The sequence below is a fragment of the Onychomys torridus genome, chromosome 16 (assembly GCF_903995425.1).
Source record: "Onychomys torridus chromosome 16, mOncTor1.1, whole genome shotgun sequence".
NCBI lineage: Eukaryota > Metazoa > Chordata > Mammalia > Rodentia > Cricetidae > Onychomys > Onychomys torridus.
Window position 1 is genome coordinate 34644151 of NC_050458.1, and position 22687 is coordinate 34666837.

General features: G+C 40.4%; 1 protein-coding gene across 3 annotated transcripts in view; it reads left to right on the plus strand.

The window, feature by feature from the left end:
* Khdrbs3 (KH RNA binding domain containing, signal transduction associated 3) overlaps window positions 1–22687 on the plus strand; it is a 166019-nt gene that overhangs the window by 106315 nt on the left and 37017 nt on the right. For all 3 annotated transcript variants that reach the window (XR_004946803.1, XM_036208763.1, XM_036208764.1), the window contains exon 7: window positions 12924–13006. Coding sequence is in view for 2 of the 3 variants with exons in the window: in XM_036208763.1 (XP_036064656.1) it covers window positions 12924–13006 (83 nt within the window). In the remaining variant the exon portion in view is untranslated. The remainder of the gene's footprint in view (window positions 1–12923; window positions 13007–22687) is intronic.

The following is a 22687-nucleotide window of genomic DNA, read 5'->3' on the forward strand; positions in this document are numbered from 1 at the left end:
GGTTTTGTTGTTGTTTGATTTTGTTGTTGATGTTTTTGTTTCGTTGTTTGTTTGTTTCTGAGACAGGGTATTACTGTGTAGACCAGGCTGGCCTTGAACTCAGGGATCTGCTCCTCTCTGCCTCCCAAGTGCTGTGATTAAAGGAGTATGCCAACACACCTGGCTTCACCTGAAGTTTTGATCCTGACAGATTTTAGAATATTGTGCAGAAGAGGGCTTTGCTGGCAGCGCATTTCCCCAGTACAGCCACTGCTGACGTAATGTTGATCCCTAACTGCTTCAATTATCTTGTTTGCCATAGTGAACGTTTTAATTAAAACAGTGCAGATTTCGATAAGATTATTTATGAAAATACATTTTAAAAAATATGATTTAAAAAGTCCAGGGACACCTTTATTTAGATAAAAAGCCACAAATGTTCTATAATTTCTTAAATTTACTATACCAGATATAAGAGTGAAGAGCAACAATATGAAATTTGCTTGAAATATCAGTCAGGAGCCTCACAAGGTAATCCTTTTCCTAAACTGCTTGAATGGAAAATTATATAAAATAATTCCACATGTTAAATACATGAGTCGAGGCAGGATGGGTAGGGCAGACAGCTTTTCTTTCATCTCCTTCATAGCTGCTTTCAGTTTAGACCAGCCTTTCTTTCTGTTAGTATCAGATTAGCCAGTAGTGTGCCTGGTGTCCTCAGGCACGTACTGCCCTCATCTTTATCTGCTTACAACCCTGCTTCCTTTGGGTGGTCGGTCTCTTGTGTAGATGTATTATTATTGATGGTGGACACTATGACCCCTTTTTTATCATCAGGGCTCAGTGTTTAGGAAAGACTCAGTGTTTGATTTCTTGACAAAACACAGTTGACTTTCCAGATAACAATATTCATAACTAACTTGTGTGCAAAGAATATGAAAGAAGACCAAAGACAGAAGGTTTCTAGAGGAAATAGCATTACCCTCAGGTAGGGAACTGGTAGCATTGAGGTGGGGTTGCCTGAGGTAGCCAGAAGGGATTTCTCTGGAGATTCCCAAACACAGAGAAGGGCGCGTTCCACAGACTAGTAGGAGTTTGGTGGCAGTGTGACACTGTTGAGGTTTGTCACCATCTTTATCCTCATAGAGGTGTTTTTATGCTATGTAGTTTATTTTTAGAGAAATAGAGTGTCAGGTATATGACAGCATGTGGGTAAAAGATACTTTAGAGCTATTGCACTTGAATGTGAATATTTAAAAAAATAAAATGCACCTACATCCCCAAGCTGGTGATAGCTCATGAAAGGCTCAGGAGTAGACAGGGTGGCAAAGCAGGAAACACAGCCAGCTGGATTAACTCTTTGCTCTGCCTCAGTCCCTCATCTACAAATAGAAATAGTAACATTTAATACCTGGGGATGTTATGAAGATTAGTTAGATCGTCATATGGAAAAGACTCAGGTTGTATCTGCCACTTAATGCAACACCTAGGTACTTCTGTTGTTATTGACTCAGAAGTCTAATTACATTTATCAGTGGAGCCTCATTTTTCAGGAAGAACACCAATACAAGTCATACCAACCAGTGCAAACAGGGAAAAGTGGTTTCAGGTTTTAGCTGGGATTCAGCATAATAGGAGTGCCCTGCACTGCTGTGGGAGTACAAATCTATCCGTGTACTTTGGAAAAAGTTTCTACACTAGTTACAGCACTGTCCTTCTCCCCTCCCAGGACCTCATGGTAAGTCTGAGTGGCTCCCAGAATCAATACACCAGTGAGTACATCAGGAAGCTCAGTGGGAAACCCACAGGCAAAAGCAATCTGAAGACTGCCCACCCAGGTGGAATCACTAAAGAACCTTCAGCTAGATCATACAGAACAGTATTTTGAAGGGGTGGGGGGGAGACATGGACACCAGTCATTGCTATGTACAGCAGTGTGAATGAATCCCACAAACATCAGACTGAATGAAAGAAAGATGGCCCAAAATAGTAGCTATTTTGACTCTATTTGCATAAAACTCAGAAGCAGCTAAAACTCTCAGGTTGTGTTGAAAATCATGGTGGTGGTTTGGGGAACAGATAGCAATTGCAGAACGACATGAAAGTTGTTCTAGGAACCGTTGCATTCCATTTCTTGATCTGGGTGCTCTTTACTCCTGAGCTCCCACAACGCCAGTCTCTAAGCTGAGTTCTTAGGATTTTTGCTTTATGACTCACTTTGCTCTTGAATAGAAAGTTCAAAGATTTTATCATCTTGTGAATTAAGAGAATCTAACAGATAGACCTGATATTGTCGTCTGAAACAGAACAGCCTATCGTCCTTCAATCTGAGGACTGCATAGTGATCTGAGGGGTTCTCAGTGATCATCTGTAGGACTGGATAGTGATCTGAGGTTCTCAGTGATCATCTGTAGGACTGGATAGTGATCTGAGGTTCTCAGTGATCATCTGTAGGACTGCATAGTGATCTGGGGGGTTCTCAGTGATCATCTGTATGACTGGGTAGTGATCTGAGGTTCTCAGTGATCATCTGTATGACTGGGTAGTGATCTGAGGTTCTCAGTGATCATCTATAGGACTGGGTAGTGATCTGAGGTTCTCAGTGATCATCTGTAGGACTGGGTAGTGATCTGAGGGGTTCTCAGTGATCATCTGTAGGACTGGATAGTGATCTGAGGTTCTCAGTGGTCATCTGTAGGACTGGGTAGTGATCTGAGGTTCTCAGTGATCATCTGTAGGACTGGGTAGTGATCTGAGGTTCTCAGTGATCATCTGTAGGACTGGGTAGTGATCTGAGGGGTTCTCAGTGATCATCTGTAGGACTGGATAGTGATCTGAGGTTCTCAGTGGTCATCTGTAGGACTGGGTAGTGATCTGAGGTTCTCAGTGATCATCTGTAGGACTGGGTAGTGATCTGAGGTTCTCAGTGATCATCTCTAGGACTGGGTAGTGATCTGAGGGGTTCTCAGTGGTCATCTCTAGGACTGGATAGTGATTTAAGGGGTTCTCAGTGATCATCTCTAGGACTGGGTAGTGATCTGAGGGGTTCTCAGTGATCATCTCTAGGACTGGGTAGTGATCTGAGGGTTTCTCAGTGATCATCTGTAGGACTGGGTAGTGATCTGAGGGGTTCTCAGTGATCAAGGTGTAGGACTGGATAGTGATCTGAGGGTTTCTCAGTGATCATCTCTAGGACTGGGTAGTGATCTGAGTTGTTCTCCTGTGAACTTTGAAAACTACCCAAGGAAAGTTCTAACAGAACTGTGAGCTGGGTGCTTTCAGCTCAGCCCCTGTGTTGGTGGACCAGCAGCCTTTTCCCTGTCTCTGTAGAGCTCACATCACTGGGCATACCTCTTGGCCAGTCATTAACCAGATGGAAGTACACTTGGAAGAATGAGCCGATCCATGTACTTCTCTGGCAGCCATGGATTCCTTCCGAAAGTATTCCTCGGGTGCCCACTTAGTGGCAGGCACTGGGAAAAGGAATTAAGCTCTTGTTCTTGGGAGGTTGCTTGCACACTGGTAGACAGAGCCAGAAATAAGTACTGGGTCTTAGCAAGAATCTGCTCCCTGGCCATGTTGCTGTAAGTACAAAAGGTGAAACAGAAACAGCAAGCAAAGAAGGACAGTTGAATCCATAAAAAGTGAAAAAGCAAAAGAGAAAGAAAGATGTGGGGAAGAAGAGTTAGTTACTCATTCACCAGCCTAGAGAAAAACGAAGGTCTTGGACAGTAGGCTTGTACTGTGGCTGATTTTCTCTTGTAGTATCCTTTTCTCAGCTATCACTTTATCCTTTAAATCACAGAATATAATTATCGGTGTGATTATTTCCTCAACTGTCTCAAAGGTGCTCCATGACGAGTATCAGTCCAGATGCACAGGAGCACAGCTGATTTTACGTCTAGTTGGTACCTTAGGATATCCGGCATCACATCCTCTGGAACCCTGTTTGAGAGAGACAGCTATGGACTCATGTCAAATCCTAAAGAGTGTAGCAGAGAGGCTGATGGGATCTTTAAAGAAATCCGAGCTTAGAAGGATAGAAGTTCCAGCATGCCATGGTGAAGTGGCTAGTAGACTTTGAATTAGAGTCCAGACTGTAGTTCTCCCATGGGAGCCAAGACAGTTGCCTTCTTTAATGCAAGAATCTCAACTCCATGGTGGCAGAGGTGTTTGATTCTGTTCACTAAGTTTTCCAACAGTTCTAGGCATATCATGTATGTTCACAATCAGTAGAGGAATGTTAGCATACCCAACTTAGTGGTACATACACGTAACTGCAGTGGAGAGGCTGAGGCAGGAGGATCACAAGCATGAGGGCAGCCTGAGCTATGTAGTGAGACCCTGTTACCAACAGTGGGGCCTTGGCATGATGGCACAGTAGTACACACTCAGTGAAATGGTTTCCCCTCTTTCCTGTCATTGGACTATTCTAGTTTAACATTGAAATTTTTCCTACTTACAGTTTTATCTTTCCCTTGCTTGTAAGATTTCTAATTTAACTATCTCACTATTTCTCTGTTCTGTGTTTTGAGTACCTTAGAAAATCCAACCAATGTACTTCTATTTCTGTTAGGTACAACATGAGTGGGAGACATTCTATTAGTGACTGACATGCATGTCTCGAAAGGCTGTATCGGGATCTGTACAGAGTCACAGTTAATCTTGGCGTTCAGTTCTTTAGTTACGGCATAGCATTTGCAGAGTAGAAATTGCAGACCTTGCATCTTGGGCAAGGTTTTCAGAGTTTATCTTCTTCTACGGAAGTCATACTTGGATAGCTTTGATTTTTCTTTGACTCAGTAGTCCTAGAGTTAAAAGGATAGGGCTTTGAATGAGTTTGAAAAGTACTGGGCCAAACTCTTTCACCTACCTCTTTTTCTTGGTTAATCTTACACCATCATTGAAAATAGTGGGAGCTGTGTTTTGATTCCCACTCTGCAGATTACCAAGTTGAGGTACTAGAGGTTAGTGAGATCCCCGCGGGTATGCACCACATCCAGTGCCATGGGTGAATTCGGAATGTGGCTGTCACATTCCCAAAGCCTGGTCAGAGCAACCTAGTGAGGCTCTTATAGCCACAAGGTGAGTGGCTCCCCATGACACACCAGGGATGCATATGTCATATTTGATGTGGGAAGGCTTTTATTTAGGGTTAGTAGTTCTGCAGCCTGTGTCTTCACTTACAAAACCACTCAGATCATATGTCCATTGTCATTAAAGATACCATTGAAGCTCCATTGCCAAGGATATTGTTTCCCAAAGTACTAGCTAAAACAAATTTGTAAAAGTCTTTATTATTTGTTTTATAAACTCAACATAATCATTGTAAGCCTTAAATCTGCTGAAGCTTTTCACACTGTATCTGTATGGAAACTCCTCACATCGCAAAATGGCCAGTTGTCACCCTAGTTAAAATGAAGTATTCATAATATAATTATCTCCCTTTAAAAGGATGCCACACTGAAGCAATATTTTTTTAATCACTCTTTTAAATTCTCTCAATTTAAAATGGTTTCCCTGGGTTTAAATATTATGCTTGATTTTACTTGTGACAGAAATAAAACTAGTGGGCCATGCTATTTCCTCTGTCCTTGAAGATGGCTTTAACGCAATAGTGTTCTGGTTATCTGGACATGTGCCACCGTGGGAGTGGTACAGGAAGCATCTCCACCTGTGTCAGACAGAGCACATGTCCCTTGCTGCAGTCTCTTGTCACCTAGGGGTTCCTTGTCCCAGAGCTGTGTCTAAGCTGAACCTGCAGGTATATGCTTGATGAAAAAACAAGCTCTGTATGCATTTGCCCAGTTTTCAATAACATCATTCTAGCTTTCAGAAATAGAATAGACTTCCAAAGGTGGTCATTTGCTCAAGGCAGAGAATAGGAATCTGAGTGCTTGCCAAAAAGGGTGTAAATGCAATATGAAAACAAGATTTTCAACATTTTAATAAGTCCTGTGCTTGCTTTCTTCTGTAGTGTTACCTTGACGTGCATTCATCTCAAGGAAACATTGACTGTATTTCCTGTGAGTTGGTCATGAATTCGTTCTTTTGTTCAATCACTCAACAGATGTTGCTACATTTCCTGCTCTATGTGATAAGAGACCATGCCCTGGTTTGTCCCCTGCTCCCTCTGTCTTCCCCATGCACTTAGTTATCACCTCTATGTCACTTCCTGTAGGGCTTCTTCCTTCTTTCTCATGATCTCCCTCTAGTTCTCTGCCCTGTGCACACACATATAAAGATAGACTTATATGCACACACATATAATTTTAAATCTACCTTTCACTTGTAAGAGAAAATATACAGTATTTGTCTCCTCCTGAATCTGACTCATTTTGCTTAACATAATGACTAACTGGGAGAAGAAAAGGAACCAGGTAGGTGATGTAGGGGAGGGCTGTGGGATACCAAAGAGAACAAAGTATAATGATACTTGTGCATGAAGATGGGGGTGGTACAGAGAAAGGGAGGATCAGGAAGTGGAGAAGAGTAGAGACTGGTCCTAACTCATAGGCACCCTCTAGACTGGAAAGCATGGAAGGAGTCAAAGAAATAATTATAGGTGCCAAATATATGTAAGTTATCAATTATGATAGCTCAAAAATGATAGTTCTGTTTTCAGGCTAACATTTGTTATCCAAGAGGGTGCCAGAGGAGAGAACACGTGTAGAGGCACCACCAGTGAGAAGCAGAACTACTTCTTGAGCCTACACAGGTGCCCACTTGGTCTGTGTCTGTATGAGCCAAGAAACAGAGAAGTCAGGAAGCACAAGCCTAGGTTTGCATTTCAGCTAGTACTTCTAGGAGAATGTTTAGATGTAGATGCACTATAGAGCCAAATGCAGATTCCCTGCTTTGTCCATTTGTCCAAAGGATCTGAAAACTTCGGAAGGTTTTTATGAACTTAATAATGCCAGATAGACCCCAGGCTTCATGTCAGAATGCACAGGGAGGCTGTGAGAGAGAGAGATTGAGGACATACAAACAGATTCTCTGGCTGGACAGAACTACAGCAGAACTAATATAGAAGTGCAAGGATGTCCAAGGACGGCCTGTGCATGCCTCAAGATAACATGAAGGGGCTCCCAAGATACTTCCAGATAATTAAATATTTGGCTTGAAATACATTTCTGCCACCCAGTTAAGGCATTTATTGTCATTTTAGAAACACCTAGAACTGTGAAGAAGCTGAGAAAAGCTCAGGACGAGGTGAGAGAAACAAACAAGATTGTCTTGTTTTTACCGAATGTCTGGCAGAACAGTGAGCATTGTTGAGTCCTCATTATGTATGGCTATGGCTGGTCTGAAGGAAGCTTTTAAGACAACCTCAGTTCATACTATAATTGAAGTACAAAGCAAGTCATCACAGGGGAGCAGTTACAGAGCCATGCACATTAGGGTAAATACTGACATTGTACAGACACAGTGGGCTATTTTTTTCTGGTTGAAATTTTGTAACAGAATTGAAGCCACTCATTTGAACTTTAGCCTAGAAAGCTGATTAGGGCAAGTGGCAGCACGGGCAGAGACAGTGGAGACACACCTGGTGAGCTGGATAGGTTTCGACACTGGTGGCACAGAAGTGAGGCAGACAAGTGGATGAGTGTCATGTCATAAAAGAGAATCACGTTTAAGAGATGATGTGGAAGTGTGAGAAGTAACACAAAGATCTCCAGTGTAAAGAAATTTCTAATGTATTGGCTGTGCTGGTGAAGTGTGGTGAACTCCTGTCTCAAGTCCTACAAGATTGAGTAGCTTAGATGTGTGACCCAACCAAAATCTCAACATCTTTTCTGTGCTGCCTCATTCATCTGTTCAATTGTATGTTAAATTATATAGGAATAAAGTAGTGCACTGCATAGCATTGTAGTTAAAATTTTGAAGTTTAGTCATTTATAATCTTAAACATATGTCAGAACTCTTTACTTGAATGTAGTTAGATTTTCCTGCCTGGCCCAGTCAGGACAAATCTCTCTTACCCGCCAGTCCCATAGTCGCTCAGACCCAACCAAGAAAGCACACAGAAACTTACATTGTTTAGAAACTGTATGGCCGTGGCAGGCTTCTTGTTATCTGCTTCTTCTATCTTAAATTAACCCATTTCTGTTAGTCTATACTTTACCACATGTCTTGTGGCTTACCAGTGTCTTTACATGTTGCTTTTCATGGCGGCGGCTGGCGGTGTCTCCCTCCAGTCTTCTACTTCCCAGAATTCTCTACTCTCTTATCCCGCCTATACTTCCTGCCTGGCCACTGGCCAATCAGAACTTTATTTACACAGAGCGATATCCACAGCACTTGAACTACACTTTGTTTACAGACATCTAACATGTTGCTAAAGAAGCTGTCACCTGTGTGTTTTCCAAGTTGTGAGTACCCCACAATGACTTCCTTGCACATCGGGCTTTACAGATGACCCTTTCTATTCTGCAGGATTGCCAGCTAGGAATTTCTACAACAAAGGGAGTCGTGTCACTCCAAATCCAGATGTCCATTCCTTAATTGGTCCTCCAGGGTAACGTTCCTGGCATTTCCTCATCATCCCGCTACTCATGTTGTACAGTGTTCATTCCAGCTCTCAGCCTCCCCTGATGCAAAAGTTCCGTTCCTCTCTTGCTTTACACCTTCAGTTCATTTGGAATAATTAAGACCTTTCTTTGAAAAGGAAAGACTAGTTTTTCTCTGACTTCACACTAAACTTCCTTTGCTTGTCTCAGTTGATCTGGACTGTCTCACCTTGGTGCTTACCTTTGACATGATGAGTTATAAGGGTCTCTGACTGTCAGTTATCTCTGCCCCACTCTGTTGTATGTCTGCATACTCATTAGACATAGCAAGATCTCTATCCTTGGTGTTTACTACAGTCCTGGAGTCAGATTAGATGATACATGAAAAGTTTAAAGATTAGAAATGTTCCTGTTATTAGTTAGTGCCAGCTTTTAGCTTAGTAGTTGGTCACAATTTATGTTACTGTGTTTGCTACTGCTCTGTTAATGAAAATCATCTCAGAATTTGTTTTATGACCACTTTGAATTGACCATTGAAAGATCATAGCAAAGTTAGTACTTTACCTTTAACTCTGAAGAACACTGTGGCTTGCTTTTTGTGTTACAATTTTATTCCTTTTATATGACTCTGTCACATTTTGTATTCATTTCTTCCTTTGTGACAAAACATTCAACTATATAGGCAATCATATATAATTTACATAAGACTTATTCCTGCAAGTTGGTAGTATCCATTTATGCTGATACTTGTTTTATAAAATCGAAAGCTTTTGAAACCTTCTATTTAGATAACTGTTTTTTTTAAGTCAAATAAAGTGAGTCTGTAAATGCTTTTTAAAAGTGAATACATAATGACCCAAGTCAAGATAGTTAGCAGTTTGATTTTCTTAAATAAAACTATACCTGCAAAATATGTCCAACTATTGTATCTATTTCTTTTTAATTTAAAAATACCAGGACTGGAAAGTTCAGCAGTTAAGAACAAGTACTGCTTTTGGAATGGACTGGAATTCTGTTCCCCAAACTCACTTCAGGCAGCCTTTAGTTGCCTGTGTACCTGTAACTAGGCTCCCGGGAATTTTGATGCCTTCTTCGGCCTCCATGGGTATCTGCATTCATTGTCCCATACATACACACCAACAAGCATGAGTAAAAGTAAAATATTTTAGGACTATGAGGTGATCACTTTCGAGCCTATTATGTGACTCTCCTTTACACATAGTAGCTTTTGACATTCTTCACCTTTTTGAGTTTTATTTAAACTCCAGGAAAAATGTGCCAATGTGGAATTGTGGGGTACCACTTGAGAATGCTTATGTCAGGGTCCTCATGAAGTTCTTCATATGCTGGACATGTATTTGTACTTTATGATCCCTTCTATATAGTCTGAGGATTTGCATAAATCTATAAAGAGATTCTGATATGTGAATAAACTGCACTGAGTTAGAGATTGTGCATCCTGGATACTGATACTCACATTTCTTTGACCAGATATGGTACATTTGCCTGCTTCCAGGGGCTGTGTACATATTTGAAATCACTGAATTTCCTGATGTTCTAAGATGTTATTTATGGACCATTTAAACATTTTAAAAATACCAGTAGATCCAAAGCCACTGTGTAATTAACCCGAAAACTTAGAGCGAGCTATAGGACAAGATACAATACTTTTGTGGCCTAAATACCAGTGTGTAACATGTCTGATTCCATTTTACAAAAACATTGCTTTTCTTGTTTGTTTGTTTGTTTTTTTAGTTTTTTGAGACAGGGTTTCTCTGTGTAGCTTTGAGCCTTTCCTGGAACTCACTGTAGTCCAGGCTGGCCTCGAACTCACAGAGATCTGCCTGCCTCTGCCTCCCAAGTGCTGGGATTAAAGGCATGCGCCACCACAGCCCGGCAAACATTGCTTTTCTCGACTATTTTGAAGTTCACAGCCCTTTAGAAATAACAATGAGAGGCAGAGGCAGGAGGGTCTCTTGTGAGTCTGAAGCCAGCCTGGTGTACATAGAGCTCTGTCTCAAAATTAATTAATCAACATGGAGAACGTGTGTACCCCAAAGAATGAAAAGGGTGGCTTTTCTCTTGTAGTTACTGTCTTTTCCTGGCTGAGTTATAAAAATTCTTTATCTATTCTGGAGAGTGAACCAAATCATATGTATTATTTGTGAATATTTTCTCCCATACAGTGCATTATCTTTTCATTTCTTTTAAATAGTGTCATTTGAAAATTAAAATCTTTGATTTTTTCCATATTCCACAGCTCTGTGCTTTTGCTAGCTTATCAAAGAAATCACTGATCCAAGGTCATGAAACTGTATAGTTATTCACGCTTAGTTTCTGTTCTCAGAGTTCTTTACCTGTTCACATACAGATATGATGCATGTTGTGTTGGTGTTTGCATATGATGTGAGGTTGTCATTCAATTTTATCTTGTTATGTATGGGTCCATCTGCAGGTGTGCCAGCATTATTCATTGAAAAGTCCCCAGTGAGTTGTAATTAAAAAGTGAATTGCATTTAAATTTGAATGGTAATTTCTGACTTTCTTTTTCTGTGTGCCTGTGAGTGGTGTATTGCTTTGGATAGTGTAAATTATTCATCAGATATATGGACTTCTTTATTTGAGTCACTGTCCTGCAGGTGTGTTTTGCTCTTATTGGATGTATTGCTCTGTAGACATAGTATTATTTATATATAAAAATAAAGTTTGTCCTTTATGTTTACCTGAATAGGAAGTTTTTCATGTACCTTCAAGTAACTGATGTTTCTCAATTCTCTGAAGGGGTCCCTTTGTTTTCCTAAAAAGTGTATCTACTGCTAGAAAGTTTTCCATTTTTATCTGCTAAGTAGTAATTCCTCCTTTATTTTTGAAGGAGCATTTCTTTGGCTATAAAGTACTGTACCCAGTGCCGCTCACGATGTTCAATAGTCACTCACCATAGTCCACTCTTCTTGTCTAAGCTTCTTTTGTGTCTGGAATCTGGGTTCTCTCTGTCTTCAAGGCACTGTCCTTGCTGTTACAGTCAGGATGCTCCTGTGTCCTTTCTGGCATTTACAGTTATGGGTCTCTGAGGTTTTACTGTTTGGAAATGTTAAGCTTCTTGGGTATGTAAAGTTTTTCATCAAATTGGGAAAGTTTTGAATGAGTTGTTTCTCTGAATATTTTTCTCCTCATTCATTTGGTGTTGTTCACAGGTCTCTAATGTGTTCTTTTTTTTTTTTTCCATCCTATATTCTCAGCATGTTTATCTTCAAGTTCAGTGACTTCTTTCTAGTGTTTCTGCTGATGAGACCACTGAAGTTTCTGCTTTAATTACTCGTTTTCAAGCCAAGCACTTACCTTGGATTCTCTGCATACTGATAGTCTCTATTTGGTGAGGTGATATACTGAGGCTCTACTTGATCATAACAGTTTAAGTTCCTTGGATATGTTCAAGATGTTGGTTTAAATTCTTTGCCTAGAAGATTCAATGTCTCAATTTCCCCAGAGAGGATTTTTATTATCAGCTGTTTTTCTTATAGAGAGACCATATTTGTGTGGGTTTTTCACATGTCTCAATTTCTTGTTTTAAACTAGACAACAATATATTAATTAATCGTTGACTCTAGGAGTCATATTCTTCCAGGATTTATTTGTTTTTATTTTATATTTCCGACTATTCAAAACAAATTGTGTGAAGTCTGTGTGCGTCAGGTGTGGCCACTTTCATCTCCTCTGCATTAACTTCAATGCCTGGCTTCTACAGGGAGTGTGCTTATGTATAGTCGTACTCCTAGCCTGCATGCACATAACTCAGCATTAGAAGCCCATTCTTCCCCCATGCTGGATCTCAGGGTCCGTCAAAAGAAACATCTCTGGGCCTGTGGTCTTTTCTGAGTCATGAGATGTAGCACTGAGGTGGGCACCTCCCTCCAGGTTCCCAGGAATATTTTTTTAATGCTGATCAATTAACCCATTCACCCAGTATTTTCCACAATCTCAAGCAGCTAAAATCTTAAACAAGTGGCTCTAATTATTCTCATCAGCTAAGCCACAGGGAGTGAGCCTGCTGTACTAAGGAGAGCCAAGTCAGAGCAGATGAAGACGGATCACAGGGAACCATTACTAAAGGGTTCTTACCAAGATTTAGCCATGCTTTCTTTGTTTGTGTGTTTGTTTTTAAATAAATAATCTTTGGCTCTCTGCAGCTCTATGCTTCATTTTCTGAATCTTGACCATGGCGATCTTAGCTATAGTTTCCAGCACGTGCTTGCTTTTTTGAGAGAACGTTAGGAGCTTCTCGCTCTGGCCATTGGACTGAAGCCACAAGTGCACTTCTCCTCACACTGTGGTTAGACTCAGTGAGCATCAGCTGGTGTCATGCAGGGACTGGAAACACAGTGTTCCTTCTTTCCAGCACATCTTCTCAATGTCCCTCCTTGTGGTGTATTTCAGGACTATGATGATGGGTACGGTACTGCATACGATGAACAGAGTTATGACTCCTATGACAACAGCTACAGCACCCCAGCCCAAAGGTAAGAGTCACCCCTCACTGCCAGGCTATACATGAGCTTGACACAGGACCCCTCCACAGGGAGGTGTGACTGTCAGCTAATGGGGCTGAACTGACTTGTTGTTTGTTGTTTCTTCTAACTGGAGAAGTGGAATCTGCCCTTCCCAGTACCATGTATTAACACCCTTGGAAACTATCATGCTAAAGCACCTGGACTTGAGAACTACGTTTAATGTTATCTACTCTGAAAATTTGCCCCAAGTGTTTAATATCATCCTAAGGAAGGGTGATATCCTCAAAGTGGGTAGCCGTTCAATCCTAAGGGCACCAAATGCCATAGGAACAGTGAACATCCTGCCATTCTGGAGAATAGTAATGTCAGAGCTTGGCTTGCTGTTCACAGAACACTCTGCCTTCTTAGCATGATGCACCTGTCTCCCAGCAGTTTCAGTTTTTGTAAATGTAACCATGCCATCCTGATGAGATCCTTTCCTGCCAAAAAAATTGTATACACCAAATACTGGTCCTGCAGTGACGGCAAAGCCTAAACACAGGCTCTGTGTCTGTAGTGATGGAGTGTCCAAGAACATTAGTGGATGTGATACCTGCCACTCAAGCTGTGAGTGAATGCATGGGTTCTCTTACTATATACTCTTACTCTATAAACTCTGATGCTGGGAAGATGTACCTCATTCTTGATATTGGATGTTTCACATGAAACTATAAGATGTGTAGTTGGGTCATTGTCTCTTCTATTACTTCTATTACTCTTTGATTCCTTTCATATATGTATATATTTTAGGAAGCTTCTGCTCTATTAAGTTTCCACTTGGCCATTTGTTAATTGTCCCACCTTGTATTCCCTCCGTTGGCCTACCCTCACACCCCCTTCCAATTTAATCCTCTCGTCTAGCTTCTACTTTCGCTCCTTTTATAACACTAGATCCCCTTGCCTTCTGCATACTTACCTCCTTTACTAGCTACCTAACCTCTGTGGTTATTTAGTTTGAAACACATGTCTAAAGTTAAAACAAAATTCACATATGAGAAAAAACAGGCAATATTTATTTGTCTTTTTAGATCTTGGTTACCTCACTCAGGATAATTTTTTTTCTCCATTTATCCCCAAATTTCATAATTTTATTTTTCAAAGCAGTTGGATAATATTCCATTGTATCAATATACCACATTTTCATTATTCATGTCAGGCTATTTTCCTGTCTCTGGCTATTATGAACATGGATGAGCTAAGATGTAGAGGCCTTGGGTTCATGCTCAAGAATTGTATAACTGGATCTTGAGGGAGATCCATTCCTACCTTCCTAGGAGCTGCCACATTGATTTCCATAGCAGCTGGACAAACTTCCAGTCTCACCAGCAATGGATGAGTGTTCCCCTTATTCTGCATTTTCCCGGGATGAGCTGTCATTGGTTTTATTGATCTTGGCCATTCTGACTGGGATAAAAGTAAATTTCAAAGTAGTTTTGATTTGAATTTCAATGGTAGCTAAGGATATTGAACATTTTTAAGTGTTTCTAAGATGTTTGTTTTCATCTTTTGAGAACTCTGCTTAGTTCTGCACCCCTTGTTGATCCTTTTTTTTTTTAAGTTCTTTATCTATTCTAGCTCCTGTCCCTGTGCCACATGTGTATTTGGTAAAGATCTTTTCCCATTCTGTAGTCTGCTGCTTTGCTTGAGTGCTTGTGTCCTTTACCACACAGAAGATCTTCAGCAACATGAGGTCCCATTTATTAGTTGGTCTTGGAGCCTGTGCTCAGTGTCCCATTCCTTTCCTGTGCTGATGAGTTTAAGCCTGTTCCCCATTTCCCCTTTTATCAGATTCACGTTTTATGTTGAGGTCTTTGATCTGTGTGGAGTTGAGTTTTGTAAGATTGTTCAACATGCAGCCATCCAGTTTGACCTGTACCGCTTGCTGAAGATGCTGTCTTTCCCCCAGTATTTTGGCGCTCTCTCTCTCTCTCTCTCTCTCTCTCTCTCTCTCTCTCTCTCTCTCTCTCTCTCTCTCTCTCTGTGTGTGTGTGTGTGTGTGTGTGTGTAAAAACCCAGGTGTACATAGATGTCTATAGTCTTCAGTTTGATTCCATTGTTCAGTGTGTCTGTTTTTATTACTATAGCTCTGTAGTACAGCTTGACATCAGGGATAGTGAGACCTCCAGCTACTATTCAGAATGGTTTTAGCTATCTGGAATATTTTTATGTTTCCCCTTCTTTGTTGTTGTTGTTGTTGATGCTGTCAAATATTGTGTTGGAAATTTGATGGGCATTGCACTGAAACTGTAAATTGCTTTTTATAACATGGCCATTTCACTATATTAATCCTGTGGATCTGTGAGCATGGGACATATTTCAATCTTTCGATGTCTTCCTAAGTTTCTTTCTTCAATATCTTAAAACTTTTATTATACAAGTTTTTCACTTGATTGGTTACAGTTATCCCGAGTTTTTTTGTTTGTTTTAGTTTTAGTTTTGTTTTGAGGCGACTGTAAAATGTACTGTTTCCATGATTTCTTTTTTAGTCTATTTGTATTTACATATAGAAAGGTTACTGATTCTTGTGTATTAATTTTGAATCCTCCTAATTTGCTTGGTGTTTATCAGCTTTAATAGTTTCCTGATGAAGTTTTTAGTGACTTCATGTATAAAATCATTTTATCTGCAAACAGATACGTTCACATTTTTCTTTCCTGTTTGAATTCTCCTGATTTCCTTCCATTGTCTTTCTGCTGTAGCTAGCATTTCAAGGCTTTCATGGAATAGGTGTGGAGAGTGCATTGCCTTTCTTAGTTCTGGATGTCAGTGTGAGCTTGCTCTAAATTCCCTTGATACTGTTGAGATGTGCCACCATACTCCTAGTCTCTCAGGCACTTAATCATGAATGGGTATTGGATTTTCCAAAGGCCTTTGCTCCATCTAATGAGATGATTATGTGGAATTTGTCTTTCACTTTCTTTTGTATATGGATTACATTTAACACTTTACATATGTTAAGCCATCCCTGCATCTCTGGGATGAAGTCTACTTAATAAGGGTGGATGATCTTTTTGATGTGTATTTGAATTCTGTTTTCAAGTTTTGTTTTTTTTGTTTTGAGAATTTTGCATCTAAGTTCATGAGAAAGCCTGGTTTATACTTTTCTCTTTTAGTTGGTTCTTTGTGTTGTTTAGCTGTCTGCATAATAGTGGCTTCATAAAAAGATTTAGGAAATGTTCCTTTAGATTCTATTTTTTTGGACTAATTTGAGGAGGATTGGTGATCTTCTTTGAAGGTCTGGCAGAATTCTGCAGTGAATCCAGCTGGCCCTGAGATTCTTTGGGTTGGGAGATTTTTAATGATTGCTTCTATTTCACTAAAGGCTATGGCCTGTTTAAACAACTCACCACAGAATAATTGTCTATTTCTTCAACTTGATTTACTAGATCATATATATTAAGAAATTTATCCATTTATTTTAGGTTTTCCAGTTTGGTAGATTTTGGATTTTTAAATATATCATTATGATTCTCTGAATTTCCTGAGTGTCTCTTGTAATGTCCTCTTTTCATCTCTAGTTTTATTAATTTAGATCCTGTCTCTCATCTTTTGGTTAATCTAGCCAGGGGTTTGTTAATCCTGTGGGTTTTTTCAAAGTATCAACACTTCATTTCATGGATTCTTTGTGGGTTTTTTTTTGTCTGTCTGTCTGTCTGATTCTGTTTCACTGATTTTTGCCCTGAGTTTGGTTATTCCTCCCACCTATTCATTTCGGTACTGTTTCTTCTTGTTTTTGCAGAACTTTCAAGTGTGCTGTTGTTATCGATATGAAATTTCTCCAGGTTATTTTAATATAGTGACTTAGTGGTATGAACTAGTGTCTTAGAACTGCCTTATGTCCCTTGGGTTTGGGCATGTTATGTTTTCATTTTCATTATTAATTTTCTTCTTGACCTAATGTTTATTCTGTAGTGAATTGTTCAGCTTCCATGAGTTTGTATGCTTTCTGCTGATTCTTTATTATTATATTTAATCTGTAGCATCAAATATGATATATGTCATTTTCCTGTGTTCTTATATCTGTGGAGACTTGCTTTTTATCCCAACATGTGGTCAGTTTTGGAGAAAGTTTCATGGGCTGCTGAGAAAAAAGTATGTTCTTTAGTATTTGGGTGGAATGTTCTGTAGATTCATGAGAGGTCCATTTGATTTATGACATTATTTAACTCCAGCATTTCTCTGTTTAGTTTTTGTCTGAATGAACTGTCTTGGAGAGAGTAGGTTATTAAAGTCACCCACTGCCACTGTGTTAGAGTCAATATTTGATTTTACATTTAGTAGTGTTTCTTTTACGAACTTGGTTGCTTTTGTGTCTGTTACCTAAATGTTTAGAATTGCAGTTTCCCCTTGCAGGATGTTTTGCCTTTGAGTATGGGCTATCGTTCCTTATTTCTCCTGGTTAGTTTTAATTTGAAGTGTTGTATGCTAGGTATTGAAGTAGCTGTAGCTATTTGCTTCTTGGTGCCATTTGTTTGGAATACCCTTTTTTTATACTTTTACAGAGTCAATATTTACCTTGATATTAAGGTGTATTCCTTGGATGTAGCAGAAGGACGGATCCTAGTTTTGCATTCATTATTTTAGTCTGTGTCATTTCATTGAGAAATCAAGACCATTAAAATTGAAAGTTAGTAATAAATACTATTTGTTGATTCCTGGAATTTTGTTGTTACAGTGTGAGGTTTTCCCCTCTTTCAGCTAACTGTTCTGGGATGGGATTGCTTATTTATTATGTCCTCTTGGGTGTAGTTAACCTTCTCTTCAGATGGGTGCCTTTAAGTGCTGAGATGGTGGATAAAATTTCCTTATATTTGTTTTTATTGTGAAATGTTTTTTCTCTCTGCCTTGATGTGATTGATAACTTTGCTGAGTACCATAGTCTCGACTGGAATCTGTGGTCTCTGAAGGTTGCAGAACATCCATCCAGACCCTTCTGGCTCTGAGTCTCCTTTGAAAAGTCTAATAGATCAGCCTTTATATAGGACTTAGTCTTTTTCCCTTGCAACTTTTAATATCTTTTCTTTGTTCTATACTTTTAATGTTTTGGTATATTTTGTATGTACTGAGGGGTTTTCTTTTCTGCCTTTTTTGATGTTCTGTATGTTTCTTTTATCTTGATAAAGGCATCTGTTTATTTAGATTGGGAAAATTTTCTTCTGTGATTTTTATTGAAAATATTTTCTGTGCCTTTGACCTGGGTTTCTTTTTATTCCTGTATCTCTAGTATGTGTAAGTTTGGTCTTTTCAAAGTGTCCTAGATTTCCTGGAAATTTAGTTTGTAGATTTTTTTTTTTTTTTGCATTTAATGTTTTCTTCTATTGAGTTATCCATTCTATCCTGTCTTCAAGACCTGAGATTCTCTCTTCCATGTCATATACTCTGTTGGTGAAGGCTTGCCCCTGAGATGTTCATTTGACAGCCTGAGCTTTTCATTTCTACTATATCTCAATCTGGGTTTTCTTTGGTGATTCTGTTTCTTTGTTAAATTCTATTTTCATGTCTCGTATTGTTTTCTTCATTTCATTCAGCCGTTTGTGCTTTCATGGTCTTCTCTAAGGGAACTATTCAAATCTTCTTTACAGTGCTTGTTAGTTTGGAGTCTCTGTGTGTCAGCTAAATTACTATTGTAATATGGCTGTTGGTTTCTGCAGGCGACATATTGCCTTGGTTGTTCATCTTTGTGTCTTTTGAGCTGTGGTCTAAGCATCTGGAGTTCTGAGGTTTGAGTTGTTTCTTGGTGTAGATATCTAGTCTCCTTTTTGTGGGATGGGTAGTGTGTCCTGTGGTTTCTACACATTAGAGAGAGATTCTGGGTCCCATTCTAGGATGGTTATCTGTGGGTCCCCACTAGAGAGAGTGATTCTGTGGGTCAGTGGGAGTCACAAATGTATAGAGATGACCTAGAAAGAAAGTCTGAAAGGGGCAGCAGCAGCAAAGGACTAGGAGGATGCTGGGTCTGCACCAAGAGGCCATGTCTCAAAGGGATGGAAGTGGCCTTCTTATGTTTTGATTTTGGTTTTTCAAGAGTACCAGTCCAATCTAGCATAGTTACCATAGGTAAGAGCATAAAACAAACACATTGCAAGACTTCAGTCCAGATAATCTTCTGTTTCCTGAACTGCCTTAAAGAGCCAGATTCAAAGCCCTTACAAATAAGACAGTAATGTCACAGTGAGTCTCTTGTAAGCAAACAGAATGAAAAGCAAGTTACTTAACGTATACTCTAAATCAAGATCAGAGTTTATTGGCGTTTAAGCCATTACTTTCATGTCTCAATCTAAAGGACAATGGCAAGAGTTGGGTCTGGGCTGGTGAAGCTCGTGATCTTTTCACTTAAATGTGGTGATGCATAAACACAATGGAAAGCACTCCTTTCAGTCCTTCGGTCATTGGGTCAGTGGTTCTTGGATGTCTGTCAAGTGCTAGGCACTGCTCTTAGGGTCTGATGCCAAAGACTGTCAACATAGAGCCTGTCATTGGAAAGCTCACTGGCTGTAAGGAATCAAATGTAAAAATACTTAATTGTAAGCTATTCTGAGAAGCCTGAAAATTTTCATTGGAGAGACTACAAAATTCCAGTTTGGAATTTATGGATATATCTGAGAGAATAAGTAGTAAGGAGTAGCCCCCAGATGGCGGTCAGGGAAAGGACCACATAGCAAGGTGAGGCAGGCACGAGGAACATCAAACAACAGCAAAATACCTTGTGTGGGGAGCACTCATAGTGTAACGTGGGTGGAATGTCTCTCTGGGGGCTGAGACGTAAGACTTGGAAGCAATAGGGAGCCAAAAGAATGGCGTGTTTAGACTTGAATTTAGAGAAATTCATCAGCCGATAGTGTGCAGAAGCTGGGGGCTGATGCTTAGCGTAGCTAGGGGCAGCATCAGTTAAGAGGCTGCAACACTGTAAATTATAAACCCTAAGTGTCAGGAAATACTCCCTAAAGAAACGGCTTACATAGCAGTGCAGCCACCTTCTCTGAAGTGAGGTTTTCAGTGTCACAGCTGACCATACCCAGGAGCACACCCACGAGAGTTGAATGTGTGCGCAGTGCAGCAGGAGCCCAGCGATGTGAAACTCACACTTCTTGGAGAAGAAGACTGCTTCACACAATTAGATTACTTGCCAAATACCGTTCAACCTAGACACGGAAGCCAGTGAACCTTGGTCTGGATGGCGTAGAATAGGCTTATCTGACCTGCTGCTTTTTAGTAAATTAAAATGAGAATGCTGTTTTGCACAGTTGTCTGAAGAAATGTTTTGGGTTTTTTTTCTTTATATTAGTATGTAATAAAATAGTACAATATTGTTTTCTTGTGGTTCTGAAACTGAGGCTCAAAGTCAGCATGTCAGTAGCTCCTGCTTCACCTGAGGCCTTCCTCTCTTTGCCTGGCAGGCGGCCACCTTTCCCCTGTATCCTCACAGTGTGTTTCCTAAGTGAGTATGTCCTTGGTGTCTTTGTGTATCCAAAGTTTGTCTTAGGAGAACATTAATCAGATGGGATTAGAACCCATTCTTAAGCTTCATTTCAAATGAAACCACCTCTTTAAAGGTCCTGTCTTCAATCACAATCATAATTAGGGGTTTCAGGGCCCAGGGTTTCAGCATAGGACTTTAGGGGGAGGGTATACAGTCTGTCCCATATCGCATAGGTACTATAACTATGATACATGTGCAGCATGTGTCTCAAAGTTAGGAACCTGATAGAAAGCAGAGTATCCCTAGTATCACATAGTGTCAATATGGAGACCATCTCTCCCTTCTCAGTATCCCCTAAAATTCTGCTAAACTAAATCTTGAGATGCCATCATTGCATAAGGTTCAGAGAGCTTGTCTGAAATTCAACTCAAGGCCCACCAAATATGTAAAGCCCTCTTGGCCCCAAATTTCGTCTTTCCTTCCATACCCTTGTTTTGATTTCAGCTGCTTTTACTAATTGCCACTTGTGTTCCATATCTGGCGTTCTGGTGTGGATAAGTGTTTTCCTTTGAAGGCTCCTATGCTAAAGGCTTGAACCACAGCTGCTTGTGCGGCCCTTGAACACCCTAGGAGGTGGGAGGCCTCACCAGAGGAAATGGGTAACTGTGGGTTGGTCCGTGCGAGCATCCTGTCCCTGACCCCTCTCTGGCTCCCTGCTTCCCTCTACCATGAGGTAGAATCCTCCTTCTCACAGGCTACCCCCACTGGTGATCAAAAGCTCTGAAAGTGTGCCAAATCAAGCCGCTCTCCACTTAGGTTGTTTTCTCAGGTATTTTGTCAGAGATTAAAAGCCTAATCCATGAAACACTAAAAACCCCTGGTATTTAACGCTTTCAGATATCTTAAGAATTGTGTCTTGAAGCCTCATTTTTATCGGATCTGGATTATCTTAATCAACAGAACTTCACTTAAGCCACATCTTTAATATTCAGGCTAAGACAGCAAAATTAAGAACTGGAGTCTTACAGCATAACATTAGATCCTTGCAGCAAATAGCACTTCCAGCTTCTGCTGTCAGAGAACACACAGCCTCGGGGTCAGGACTGGGTAACACCTGCAGTGCTGTGTAGCACCGTGTCTGTAGGCTCGGATGTCTTACTTTACACATTGCATTGCTGTAGAATTTATTTTATACATGAATACTTAAAGTCTGAAACATATTCTGTGCTTCCTTTGCGGTTGGTTGTTGCTTCAAGGTTTCCTTCTTGATCCTTCTAGAGAAGTGGAAATCATGAGCAGAGTTTGATAATGCCCCATCCTCTGGAGTCACCAGCATGAGAGCTGTGAGAGCCTAACATGTGTCCACTGTCCCCTGAGATGGGCTGGAGCTTACACATCACACTCCAGTAGACATGGCGTTAAAGCCATGTCACTATTCATTCACGTTGTTCAAATAAATGGTGCAGGGCTTTGAAGTGCTTTGTGGCTGCCATTCTCTTTCTCTTAGGCACGCCTACACTACGTGTAACTGGCTGCCTCTAGGGCTGCACTACCTGAGTAGAGAATTGGAGAGCACCTCATACATTAGTGTTTTCAAGTTTCCGCTTTGATGTGTTACCCTTAGCACATGTTATACATAGACATAGAGCAGTTACAAGTTACAAGTTCAAAATCCTTTCACTTTCTGACACAGGTGCATGGTCTGTAATATTTGGAGACCTGTGCTGTAGGAGGTTTGGACTCTGGCAGAACTGTCTGCAGTCCCTGTCTCCCCACCCACCCACACACACACACACATACAGAGTCATACTTTCAGGCAGTTGATTCAAGCTTTCTAAGCCTCTGTTTATAAGAAAGATAACTGCTTTTCCTCCAGAGGATTGAGGAAAGTATACCATTCACTGTTGTCTGCTAGACGACCAATGGGGAGAAAGCTAATACAGCCTTCCTTTCACACCTCCAAGTTACTTCTCGTTTCACAGGTGGATGACTGTAGGAAGCCTACATTCATAAATCCAGAAGGACTCTGTGGGCAAGTAATGCCAAGCAACAGTGGGTGGGCAGGAGGACCCTGCTCCAGACCGCCCATCTGCTCCACCAGTGTCTAGATTTGCCATAACAGAGTGATGGGAAGATGGGCAGTGGCAGAACAAGACAAGAGGTGGTATAAAGATGTGTACTGTCCGCTGAGTGGAGCGCCCTCTTCAGAAAAGACTTCTAAGCTCCGCAGT